This window comes from Lathyrus oleraceus, chromosome 2 (genome assembly GCF_024323335.1).
Source record: "Lathyrus oleraceus cultivar Zhongwan6 chromosome 2, CAAS_Psat_ZW6_1.0, whole genome shotgun sequence".
NCBI classification, from domain to species: domain Eukaryota; kingdom Viridiplantae; phylum Streptophyta; class Magnoliopsida; order Fabales; family Fabaceae; genus Lathyrus; species Lathyrus oleraceus.
In genome coordinates, this window is record NC_066580.1 from 469,673,142 (window position 1) to 469,687,032 (window position 13,891).

The 13,891-nt window shown below is 34.3% G+C and overlaps 1 protein-coding gene across 1 annotated transcript; it reads left to right on the plus strand.

The window, feature by feature from the left end:
* On the plus strand, window positions 1–2,823 carry LOC127120482 (adenylyl-sulfate kinase 3). Its single transcript, XM_051050918.1, has 7 exons — window positions 1–698; window positions 994–1,134; window positions 1,421–1,570; window positions 1,654–1,772; window positions 1,921–2,005; window positions 2,202–2,248; window positions 2,422–2,823. The coding sequence occupies exons 1-7, from the start codon at window positions 395–397 to the stop codon at window positions 2,521–2,523; spliced, it is 948 nt and encodes a 315-aa protein (XP_050906875.1). The 5' UTR covers window positions 1–394; the 3' UTR covers window positions 2,524–2,823.
* The last annotated feature ends 11,068 nt before the right edge of the window (window positions 2,824–13,891 follow it).

Here is a 13,891-nt window from a genome sequence, read left to right on the forward strand (position 1 = left end):
CGTGATTACTGATGTGGCGGCACACTCAAATTGGAAATCCCACACACACCATCATTATCATCTTTCCACCAAACGTGATTACATACTATACGCATCTTCACAAAATGATAGCGAGCCATGTCTCTTTCCATGCTTTCTTTGTTTCCCATTATTTAGAAAATTAAACCACTAACATTCATAAAGAGAATTATATTATTAATTAAAAAAATAATAAAATGAATACTGTCTTAATCACCTTGGATTATCTTAAAAATAAGTTGTGGCAAGAAACACTACTAGCTGTAAGCTGTAACTGAAAAGTATATAAAAACCGTTACAGAGCCCGAGCCACTGGCGCGTTGTACCAAACCGCTTTCACTCATTCTCTCTTTCCGTTTCAATCTTGATTTCGGATATGTGCGTTGTACAAACACTGTGTTCACCGTGCGGTGGTGGATTGTTCCAGAACATTGAATGCGGGACTTCGACGGAGAAGGTACGATTTGTTAAGTTTCACCGTGGATTCAATGCCGTTGGATTAGGTAGTTTTCGTAAAAGCCTGTTGAAACCGATTGCGGCGAAGGATGGCCGTGAATCCTCTCTTTCCGGTGACGGTAACGGTAGCGGTAGCGGTCCTCCGAAGTACAAGGGGATTTCTGTGAATACACGGAACTGCGTCAAAAATGAACCTGATTCATCTTTCACTAATCACTCTGCTGGTATTACATTGTTTTATTTATATTTTTATTATTAATTGTATTATTACTTGCTCTTAATTTCCGTTCATGTTATCTATATCATGCATTCTACGGAATACTGAATCAAATTTATGCGATGAACGTGTTATGGATATTCCTAATTTTTAAAATAAACTTGTTTAAGATTCTCTACCTCAAGCGCTAACACCTCACAAGATACAATTCAAATGCAATTTTGAATCTGGATCTAAGCAATATGATTATGTTATTTTAAGAGTGATGATTCAAATCTTTAACCCAGCTACCATCTAGCTAGGTAAAAATGTCCGTGACTTGTCGACAAATGGGAATTCGACGAACATTTTGTGGCATGAATGTCCAATTCAGAAGCATGATAGACAGAAAATACTTCAACAAAAAGGCTGTGTCATTTGGATAACTGGTCTCAGTGGTTCAGGTTTGTGAAATTTTGTTTTCTTTTATACGGCCGTTGTTTCTTTGTGTTTGCTATAGTATCAAATGCATTCTTGATTCAATTGGTGATTCGATTTGACTTGATTTGATTTGAATTTCTTACATTGACCTTATTTTTAAGGTCAGTGATCCAGAAAAGTGAAAGCAATTGTGTTCAGCTTAGTTAGAATACCCGCATATTGCCTTGCCTCTCTTCTAGATATATACACCAGCACTATTTCTCCCCATCTCTCTGTCTGATTAATTAGAGTTTTTGACATTGGTTTAAGGAAAAAGTACGATAGCATGCGCTTTGAGTCGAAGCTTGCACTCGAGAGGAAAGTTAACTTATATCCTTGACGGTGACAATATTCGACATGGTCTAAACCGTGATCTTAGTTTTAGAGCAGAAGATCGCTCTGAGAACATACGAAGGATTGGTGAGTTACTGCACATTTCCCTTAATCTTGCACCTCTTTTGCTATATAATTTGAGTAGCTTAACGTCATGAATGATGTTTCAGGTGAAGTAGCAAAACTCTTGGCAGATGCAGGAGTTATTTGCATCACCAGTTTAATATCACCATACCAAAAGGATCGGGATGCTTGCAGGGCTCTACTACCCAAAGAAGATTTTATTGAGGTACATTCTTGTAGAGGTGAACCAAATTATGCAGGTAGTTTGGCATCTGCTAAATGCTGACAATAGTGAACACTATGATTATTGAACAAGACAAGATGTTCTTCATTGCCTATGCTGTCTTACATCTCTCAACCCATACATGTTGTAGGTCTTCTTAGATGTGCCTCTAGCTGTGTGTGAAGCAAGGGACCCAAAGGGGCTATACAAGCTTGCTCGAGCTGGAATGATTAAAGGTATTAGATTTTTTATTTGCAACACTGCTTTATTTGTGTTATATTTTTTAGGTATTATGCTAAACAAATTATGTTTATACTCGATTGTTTTGTATCTATTTTAGCTTCAGCCTCTTTATAAAATCATGCTTATTTATCTTTTTAGTGCAGATGGATTTGTGCATCAATATTGATTTATCTATTTGAATATCTGCAGGTTTCACTGGGATAGATGATCCATATGAACCCCCGTGTAGTTGTGAGGTATGTATTTGTTAGGTCTTACAAGTATTTTTGTTGTTAGAGAGGAATTGGATGAACTAATGTATACCATATAAACGAGATGTCAGAGTAATTAATCCAGCTCTTCTTTTCGTTTTGATCAGGCCTCTCCTAAAATGATATTAAATTGATTAGACTTATACATACTCTTGCAGATAGTATTGCAGCAGATAAAAGGAAGTGAATGTATGTCTCCAAATAATGCAGCCGAAAAAGTAATATCTTACTTGGAGAAAAATGGGTACCTGAGGGCCTGACTATGCCGGAATGGCTTATTTCTTGTTTTTATAGGTATGTTGTATGTAACACATTCTGGGGCACATAAAAAACTGTTTCTTAGCAAGGAAATCATTGTTCACTATGCATCTAATTCCATCCAAGGCACATACATCCATATTGTATTTATGTCTTCATTATATAGACATCAGTAAGTGGGGTGGTTCAGTAGGAAGGAATTGGTCTTGATTGGTAATATGATGTAAGAAAAATAAAACAAGAATTATGTGTATATTAATTATTCTTATCTTTTGGCAAACAAACAAATGTCTGTTGTGGAATGTGCAGTGCCAGTGCCGGTGAAAATTTGTTTGTTATCCAATGTAACATCTATCCGCAACTAGTCACCGGAAATACTAGGCATTGGAGTCATTTTGTTTGACATTTCTGCTTTAATACTCGATGCTGGTGTGCTTATATACCTAAACTAGTTAAAAGACTAAGTTAATGAGTAAGTATTTAAACTAATTTAAACTTAAACACTATGAGTTTTGATTTTACTTAACATATACTAGTTATTAAATTAATAGCAGCAGCGTCAGAACTAAAGTTATGTGTATAGATGATGTAGTCATTAAATGCGCTGCCAATAATGAATGTTCACATTTGATAGAATGAATTTCTCACATTATTCATTTAATCTTTCTCAAGATTTACAAAACCATAACAACCTATATATAGCAAAGAATGTATGGTGGATGGTTCAAAAGTTAATTACACTAATGCATGTATGTGCATGGTGATCCACTTATATTAACATACATCAATGGATATGTAAAGGGATGTAACTAGTTGTCTAAGCTAGCTTCCTAATAACATTTCATGTTAGATTGTGTTATAATTCTCCCAATCTTTGACCAAGAGAAATCATGTTTTCCGTCTAAGCCTCCACGTAATGCTTGTTGCATGTTTTTCTCACAGCGTTACAGTTCCTACTTTGGTGTATGTTCCACCTTTGATTCCTTCACTCTTAAGCACGAGTTGAAGGCCTATAAGCTTGATATAGAGAGATACACATGACACATTAGTTTAAGTGAGTAATTTGGTGAGAATTCTTGTTCCATTTGAGAGAGTGTAGTAGATATTGAGAGAAAATATTGCTCTTTGTCCTTGTTACTGTAAGAGGATTTGTTGTACTCTTTCTTTTATACAGTGGAACTTTGCTCGTGATCGCGTGTGGTTTTTTACTTCTCAAATTGAGGAGTTTTTCACGTAATTCTTGTGTGTTCTCTTTCTTGTTATTTTACTTACTTCTCTTTAATTCTCAATTGTCTCGATCCTTTGCTTCCGCTGATATCTTAACATCCGCTGATATCTTAACAAGTCGTATCAGAGCTCTCTCTTGGAATTTCAAAATGTCTATTAAAATTGGCATTGGTAAGTTTGATGGCAAGATTAGCTTTTATATTTGGCGAGTCCAAATGACGGTCGTTCTCAGAACAAATTAAAGAAAGTTTTATATGGAAAGGCATAGAAGCCAACTTCTATGACCGATGAGCAATGGGACGAGTTGGATGAAAATGGCGTTGCATAAATCCAACTTTGTTTGTCTAAGGAGGTTCTCCTCCTTGAAGTAGTCAATCAAACAACTATCGTAGAGTTATGGTTGAAGTTAGAAACTCTATACATGACCAATAGCCTTAAAACAAGCTTTGTCTTAAAGAACACTTATATACCATTAGAATGGTTGAAGGTGCTCTTATTCAATCTTTTCTTGATGAGTAGGTGCTCTTATTCAATCTTTTCTTGATGAGTTTAACTCTATCATTTTGGATCTGGAAAATATTGATATTAAAATTGATGATGAAGATAAAGTTGTTTTGTGGTTGTCTCTTTACCTTCTACCTACAAACACTTCAAAGATATCATATTATATAGAAATAATGATGCATTATCTTTGAAGATGATAAATCTAATTTATTATCCAAAGAAAAAATTGATCTTGAAGCTCATTTTGTGGACAAGGGTGAGGGCTTAAGTGTTAGAGGAAGAACTCAAGAAAGAGGGAGTATAAATTACAAAAAATTTAGATCCAAATCCAGGGGACGCAAATCCAACAATTTTTTGCAATTGCAAGAAATTTGGGCATGAGATTTCAGATTGTTTTATCTTGAAGAAAAAACAAGAAAAATAAGAAAAAAGGGAAAACTCAATAATTCCCCGAAGTTGCCAATATTGAAGCTGATTATGTCGGTGACATTACTTTATATGTCGTCTCTTCTAATAAGAGGAGTAAAACAAAATGGATTCTTGATTCTGGATGTACTTTTCATATGTGTCCTCATAAGAACTTATTTACCACTTTTGAACCTGTTTTGATTGTGGTGTTGTCTTGATGGGTAATGATGCCCAATGCAAGGTTGCATGAATAGGTACAATTCAGATCAAGAATAATGATGATGTCATCAGGACTTTGGCTAACTCCATTATATATCTGATTTGAAGCGGAGCCTAATTTCTCTTGGCTCTCTCGAGTCTCTCGGGTGCAAGTATTCAACTGGAGGTGGAGTTCTAAAGGTATTGAAAGGTTATCTTGTTTTATTGAAAGCTAACTGAATTGGTAGTTTATATGTCTTGCAAGGGATTGTTGTGACATGTTTAGCAATTGTATCATCTTCTATGCTTGAGAATGATGTCACTAAACTATGGCGCATGCGTCTGGGCCATATGAGTGAAAAAGGCATAAATCTTCTAAGTAAACAATACCATCTTGGTAAACATGACATTGATTATCTTCTAGAGAATATAGTAATCATCTGTAACAAGGAGATGATTACTCTATTGCTCGAGATAGAGCTAGAAGACAAATCAGAAAACCAACCAGATACATTAATGATGATTATTTAGTTGCTTATGCACCTTCTATTGCATAAGAGATAAAATATGACATTGAGCCTTCTAGATATTCTGAAGTTGTTTCTTGTGTTGAATCTTCTCAGTAGCTAATGGCTATGAATGAAGAAATTAAGAGTCTTCATAAAAACAATACTTGGGCTTTTACAGAGATTCCTAAAGGCAAGCGACCGTTAAGGTGTACAGGCCGACCGAACGCATTTTTAGGCCTAAGGCGAAATTAGTTAACAATATTTTAAAATAATATTTAATTAAAATTAAACCAAAATTTTAATTTTATATATATATATATATATAATCATTTATTTTAATTTTTGTGTAATGAAATTTTAGCTTTAGTTTTAAACAAATTTAAAAAATTATGGAATTTAATTGACTTCACAAAATTATTCTCTGATGCACGAAGGAGCCTCTCATTATATTTTTGATATGTATAAATTCTTCATTACTGTTGTTCGTTGTTTCTATCATTGATGTTGTTGTCATAGGTCATCGTTGTCGTCGTTGTTGTTCCATCGTTGATGTTATTGCCATATGTGGTTGTTGATGTTGTTTACTATAATGTTGTTATAGTATTTGTTGTTGTTCTGGTAGTTATTGTTGGATGCGTATTATTTTTATTTTATTTTCAGAAGTTGTATGTGATTATGGATCGTAATTGGACGAAAGCCAATAGATTAAGTAAAGTGTATGAGAATGGAGTGATTCAATTTCTTGATTTTGCGGAAAAAAACCTTCATAAGGCAAAGGGGATTTTTTGATGTCCTTGTAAAATTTTCCGAAATATGCACAAACATCCGAGGGATGAAATATTAAATCATTTAGGTTGTGATGAAATTATTCAAAATTATACGAAATATGTATGATATGATAAAGTGACAAAAAAAGACATTTGTCACCTACAGTTGAAGAAGGTGATGAATTTATGAATGATACTCTAGAAGATATGATTCGTGATATTGGGGTAGATGTTTTCAAGAATGCTAATGTGGTACATACTTGCAAAAAGACACACAAGGGTCGTTGTATCCGGGATGTAAAAGTTTTACAAAATTGTCATATGTGTTAATACTATTTAATTTTAAGGCAAGAGATGGGTGGATGGATAAAAGTTTCACTGAGTTGCCTGAATTGTTGCAAGAAATGCTTCCAAAAGGTAACATGTTGCTGAACCGTAGTTACGAGGCCAAGTAGATATTGTGTCTAATGGATCTGATTTATGTCAAAATACATGCATGTCGTAATGATTTCATATTATATAGGAAAGAATATGAAAACTTGATTGAGTTCCCGAGATGTGGGGAGTTACGCTACAAGACGAAGTCCAATGGTGTTGAAGACGATGATAATGTAACAAGAAAGGGTGTTCCTTCTAAGTTGATGTGGTACCTACCGATAATTCAAAGATTCAAAAGATTGTTTGCTAATGCAAATGATGCAAATAATACTAGATGGAATGTAGGCAAAAGAGTGTGTGATGTATTCCCATGTAGCTGATTCATTACAGTGGAAGAAAATTGATTCCTTGCTTCCAAATTTTGCACTAGAACCGAGAAACCTTAGGCTTGGACTTGCCACTGACGGAACGAACCCTTTTGGTAATTTAAGTACTAACCATATGTCATGTCTTATTCTTCTCATAATTTACAACCTATCTCCATGGTTGTGCATGTAACGCAAATATATGATGTTATCAATGATGATTTAGGGTCCAAAACAACCAGGAAATGACATAGATGTTTATTTAACTCCATTGAATGAAGATTTAGGACTTTTGTGGGAGGAAGACATTGATGTTGATGATGCATATACATGTGATAAATTTAAGATGCGTGCAATGTTGTTTTTCACAATTAATGAGTTTCTTGCATACGGTAATATTGTCTGGGTACAGCGTCAAGGGACATAAAGCGTGTCCTATATGTGAATTTGATATATGACACCACCAATTACAAAATGGAAAAAGACTGTTTATCTTGGGAATCAGAATTTTTTAAGTCCTAATCATCCATACCGTAGATTACAGAAGGATTTTAATGGAGAGTAAGAGTTTGATTTCGCTCCAAAGCCCTTAACCGGGAATGAAGTTCATAAAAAACAACAACACATTAAGGTTATCGTTGGAAAGAAACTAAAATGTAAACAAAAAGGGATCGTGGAGAGAAATAGTTGGAAAAAGAAATCGGTATTCTTTGATCTTCCATATTGGTCTAGACTTGATGTAAGACATTGTTTTGATGTGATGCATGTGGAGAAAAATGTATGTGATAGTTTGATTGGAACACTTCTCAATATTAAAGGTAGGACAAAAGATACTAAGAAATCCCATGAAAATATGGTGTTGATGAGTATACGACAAGAGTTAACCCCAAAAGAAATAGGAAATAAAATATATTTCCCCCCAACTTGTTACTCTCTGTCTAAAAAAGAAAAAAAAAAGTTTGTCTAGTTGTTTGCAGGGTATCAAAGTTTTCCAAGGGTACTCATCAAATGCAAAGAAACTTGTGTCAGAGAACGATCATAAATTAGTTGGCTTAAAATCTCATGATTGTCATGTCTTGATGCAATAACTTCTACCAGTGGCTATTCGTGACACTTTACCAAGGAATGTTAGGGTAACTATAATCAGACTGTACTAATTCTTCAATGCTATATGTAGTAAAGTCATTGATCTTGAAAGTTTAGACGATTTGAACATGAGGTTGCAATCATCTTGTGTCAATTGGAGATGTTTTTCCATCAATCATTCTCTGATATTATGGTTTACTTAGTTGTTCATCTGGCAAGGGAAATTAGAATTTGTGGTTCAGTTTACTTATGGTGGATGTATCCCATAGAGCATTACATGAAGATCTTCAAAGGGTATACAAAGAATCATCACCGTCTAGAAGCTTCCATTGTTGAAAGGTACATCACAAAAGAAGTTGTTGAGTTTTGTACAATGTATTTATCAAAAGCTAACTCTATAGGAATTCTTGAGTCTGGTAATGAGGGAAGATATGATGGAAGAGGTACTCAAGGTTTAAATGTTAAAACCTTTAGCCGAGATGTAGTTCTTCAAGTACACTTGTATATATTGAATAACCTGGCTGAAGTTCAACCTTACTTGATCGCTCACAAAAGTCTTGTAAAGGAAAAATACCCCCGGAGAATGAAAAATGGTTGTTGACAAAGCATAACAAAACTTTCATAACTTAGTTTAATAAAAGTGTTTCTAAAGAGAGTACTTGTGCATCATAGATAATTAAATGGTTGTCACGTATACCTAAGTTTAATGTAATTATTTACCGTGCATACGACATTACTAGATATTCATTCTATACAAAATTAAAGGATAATCGTTACCATGCAAAATAGTGGGATTATGGTTGAAGCTGAATCCCTATACTTCTCTAGTGCCAAAGATAACAATCATGTACTAGCATCTAGAGCATACTTTGGGTTCATTAAGGAGATTATGGAGATTGATTATGTTTCTTTTAAAGTGACTTTATTTAAGTGCAAGTGGATTAACAATAACAGTGGTGTAGAAATTGATGAATTAGGATTCACACGAATTAGTCTTCGAAAGGTAACTTATAAGAACAAACCATTCATCAAGACAACCCAAGCAAAACAAGTTTTTTATGTCACTGATCCTTCTAACACTAATGATCAATTGTACTTTAAGGAAAATATCTTGATGAAAATCAAGATTTTGACTACGAGACCCCTTGTTTCGCAACACATGCACGTCAATCATCTGAAGAAAATGATTCAGATGATATGCATGCTATTCGTTGTGATCATACAGAGGAAATATAGGAAAACTAGTAAGTAAATATTTTATATCACTTAGTAATTTATAATTATTCATTTTACTCTTTTTTATTCCTTTCACTAAAGATTTAATGTTGTTGTTGAGTATCCTAATTGGTTTAAATTATTGTTTAAATCATAATGTTTAACGACTGATGCCAAAATTTAGCATATAACTTTTGGACAACCTTCGAGACTTTTCATTATGGTAATTGCTTTTGTTGGTTAATCATTTGATTTAATTTTATTGTAAAATTATAAAGTTTGTCCAATTTTGGCTTTGCATTTGTTGTAAACAATTGTTCTTATATGATATGGTTATATAATGCATGTACAGTATTTCTGTTTCAGAAATCTGCAAAATATGGTTCTGTAGGTACAAACAAAAATATATAAAAAAAACTTTCACCCCTTAGTTTTTAAATAAAATCGATGTAATAATATATGACTTTTAACCCGGTTTCTAAATAAATCCGAGATGTTATGTTGGGCACGCCATCAAACTTATAAATAATAAAAATGCAGATGCTGAACCATGTTTAGTTAACTTACCCCTCGTTTTTTATATCTTTTCATGTCACCCTTTGTTATGTCGCCTTAGTAGGCGATGTTACACCTCTTTCGCGTGAAACGTTAAAAGCGTTATTTGTAGTAGTGTGACTTATTTTAACTTACTTATTAGCATAAGTTTTATAAGACTAATTGTTTAAAAGACACCTTATGATGTTGTTCATAAGGTGTTTTCATCTTATTTTCATAAGTTTGCCAAGATAATCAAGTTTTATTTATGTTAATTTAATGTACAAAACATAACATAATAATAATAAAAAATATTATTCATATTTATTTAAATAGACCAATCTGATAGACTTAAAAGATTTTTTAGGACCTGAAAGCTAGCACTTTTAACTAAATATACTTATAAAAAAATCTATGTATTTTTTATTTAAAAAAGTTTGGCATAAGCTTATTAGTCGGTCTAACCTATTTTCACCTCTAATTCTAGAAAATATAAAGTTGAGAGAATAAAAAATTAGTATTTAAAATGAAAAATAAAAATTAAAAAATATCCCACTTAAAAACAAAGATGTATTTAAATTTAATAATAATTATTAAAAACTCAAATACATATAATTGTGAAATCTATTGTTCAAATGTTAATATTGACATCTAATTTAATAATATAACTATTTTTTGTTAAGATAAAATTTGCAGATCTTATTCAAGTCGATTTTTTAAAATATATTTTAGCCTATAAATGTTTTCTAAATCTATTAAAAAAATACTCAAGCCCAATTAATAAAAAATTAAAAAAGAACTCAAGCCGGAAAATTTTACCTTGTACCCCTACAATTGTACCCACATCCTTACATTTAATCTTTTTTGACCAAAATGCCCTTATATAAATAGGGTATATTTTCCATTTCAATTTTTTTTTACTATTTTCGTTGAAGACTTCCGGAGAAGACAAATATTTGGCTTTTTTGCATTGTAAACCGGAACATTCAGAGTAAGTCTCCTGGTTCATTAATTGTATACCGGAACACTTCTCTAAAGAGTTCCGATTTGTTGCCTTTAAGGGGCACTGAACCGGAAGTCTTTTAGAAAGTCTTCCGGTTTGTATAGTTGTATACCGGAAGTCTTTCTTAAAGACTTCCGGTTTGGATGATGTATACCGGAACTCTTTAAGAAAGTGTTCCGGAAGGCTTTTTTTGTTTTTTACTAACCGGAACTCTTCTTTGAAGTGTTTCGGTACGTATTTTTTTTATTTTATTTTTAATTTTAATTATTTTTTTAAACATTTTTTTTGCAGTAGTTCGAAGACGAGGTGCAGATGGCCGGATTCCAGTCCGCACGTTAGACCGGGGTGCATCTTCATCTGCAGCTACAACTGAGCCGACTGGATATCCAGGAGGGTCGTACGATACGTCTCTTTTGGTGAAGTACGAGCATCATGTTGCTCGACATATATGGTTCGGTGAGGTAAATAAACAACGTATATTTGAAATTGAATAATATTTGAATATTTTATAATTTGTTTTCTAATATGTGTTTTAATTGTTTTTAGGAAAGAGGTCCAAAGAAAGAGTTGAAGGTTGCCGGACATGGACTGAAGTTGACTTCTAGGGTTCCATTGGCTCTTCCACCACAAATGGAGAGTTGGGTATCTAGATCCGGTTTATCTTCACTGCAGAGAACGAGTCTGAACAAGATAGACACAAATCTTGTCTCTGCATTTGTGGAAAGATGGCATATAGAGACATCTTCATTTCACATGCCGTTTGGTGAAATGAGCATTACTTTAGATGATATCGCATGTCTACTTCACTTGCCCATCAGGGGTATCTTCTGGAGTCCTCAGGATGTGACTGAAGAGCTAGCTGTTGAACTTGCTGTTGACTACCTAGGAGTGTCACAGGGTCAGGCACAATCACATGTTCGTAGCTGTAGGGGGTCGTATTACAAGTTGGAGTGGTTATATGATTTGTTCGTACATCATATAGCTGCTTCGAGCTGGGCATATGCGACTAGAGCCAGGGCCGGCCCAATCAATCTGGAGGCCCTGTTTTAATTTAATAAATAGGCCTAAATCTAAAATATATATATAATTTAATAATAAAAAAATACACTAAAAATTCAAAGTATTGTATAAACAACTTTGTTTTGGGTTTCTTTAATGCCGACGTTTCATTTTCCTTGGCGTCTTTTCGGTTTTAGGTTGCGTTTGGAATGAGGAAAAATAATATATATTTTAAATTTTTTCATATTAATTAGATTTAAAAAAAAAAAAAATAGGCCCCCAAAATTTTGGGGCCCAGTTCCATAGAGCCTGTTGCGCCTGTGAAAGGCCGGCCCTGACTAGAGCATATCTATTGATGTTGGTGGGTTCCACCATATTTGCTGATAAGACCTTTACACTTGTAGAGGCACGATACCTCCTCCTGTTTAGGGACTTGGATGAATGTTCAGGATATAGTTGGGGAGCAGCTGCACTAGTTACCCTCTACCGATATCTTGGAGATGCGTCCATGTACAGTTGCAAACAGCTCGGTGGATATCCTACTCTCCTACAGGTATATAATTTAATTATGTTAATTAAGTGTTGGATTCATTTTATAAAATATGTTAACTTAATTTGTTTTATTTATTATGTTTGTATTTTGTAACAGTGTTGGATTCACGAGTACTTTTCAACTGTTGGAAAAAGAGGGGAGAATTGGAAACCTGCTAATAACTGTGGTCTTCCCCGAGCGATGAGATGGTCGTATAGGCAGGGAGTCCTGAAGGTCGATGATTTACGACCTATTTTGGACGAGTTGACACTTGCCGACGTCATATGGCGACCATTTGAGGATCATAGAGCATGGTGTGTATTTGATGAGATATGTCTTTATAGGGGCTGTTTGAAGTGGGGTGAAACAGTTGTCCCATACTTGCCTGATAGATGTTTACGTCAGTTCGGGTATAGGCAGTATGTTCCATCCCCACCTCTGGATTGTATGATGGCGACGAATATTGATGTTGATTGGATCAGTTACCATCAGAGTGTTATCGCTGTGATCGGTTCATCTACCGTGGCCACCACTCCATCTGATGCAGTAGACGGTTATCTGGAGTGGTATTATTGTGTTTCCCATCCACGGTTGGTCCCTCCCCATCGTGACGCTCCTAGAGAGGTACCAGTTCCTGTATATGACGCCGGGCCATCTGATCCTGATTGGGCTCGTGTATCTACATTGATTCATCGCTATCTGAGACAGGTTAATGTCGAAGAGGAAGATCCATAGTTTTCTGATTTATTTGAAGCTTTGCATATTTCTCGTTCACATTGATTTTATGTATTAAGCTTTGAATATAATAGACATATTAATATAAAATTCATGTTTTGATTACATATTTATGTTTTGAGTACATAATCATGCTAATATAGGTGTAAGTAATTGCCAATGTTGCATACGTCCTGATTTTAAATGGACATCCACATTTCTTCGACGCACTTTGGGTACCACTATCACTAATCTTGTGTTTCCCACCTTTATCACAACCAAATATTATTTTATTACTTCTCCCTCTCTTCCCCGTTTCAGTATCTGAACGACTGATAATAACAGTTACTTTATTGTTGATTCCAACCTCTTTAATCCATCTGATAACCTCTTCTCGTGTACCAAATCTTTCCATCGTCATAAACGCATCAGTAGTATCTACACATATTTGGGGAAGATTTTCCATTCCTGCAAAATAAAATAAAATAATAATAAAAAAAAGCGAACCGGAAGACTTCTTGAAAGACTTCCGGAACACATATAATACATACCGGAACACTTTTCCAAAGAGTTCCGGTATGTAAAATTTGTTCACCGAAACTCTTTCAAGAAGTGTTCCGGTTTTGTAATTTTTTTTTAATTGAACCAGAACTCTTTCATGAAGTGTTCCGGTTTGCTTTTTTGTGTGTTCCGGAAGTCATTCTTTAAGTCTTTCGGTTTGGGAAAAATACATACCGGAAGTCATTTTGCAGGAGCTCCGATGCGAGGGGTGTGAAAGTGTAATTTCTGAAATTTTTAACTGAATGGTAAAAATGAAATGGTAAATTGGTTAAAACCAATTAAGGGTAGAATGAAAATTTTTAAAATTTTGTAAGGGTATGAGACTAACTGTAGGGATACAAGGTAAAATTTTCCTCAAGCCGAATGGATC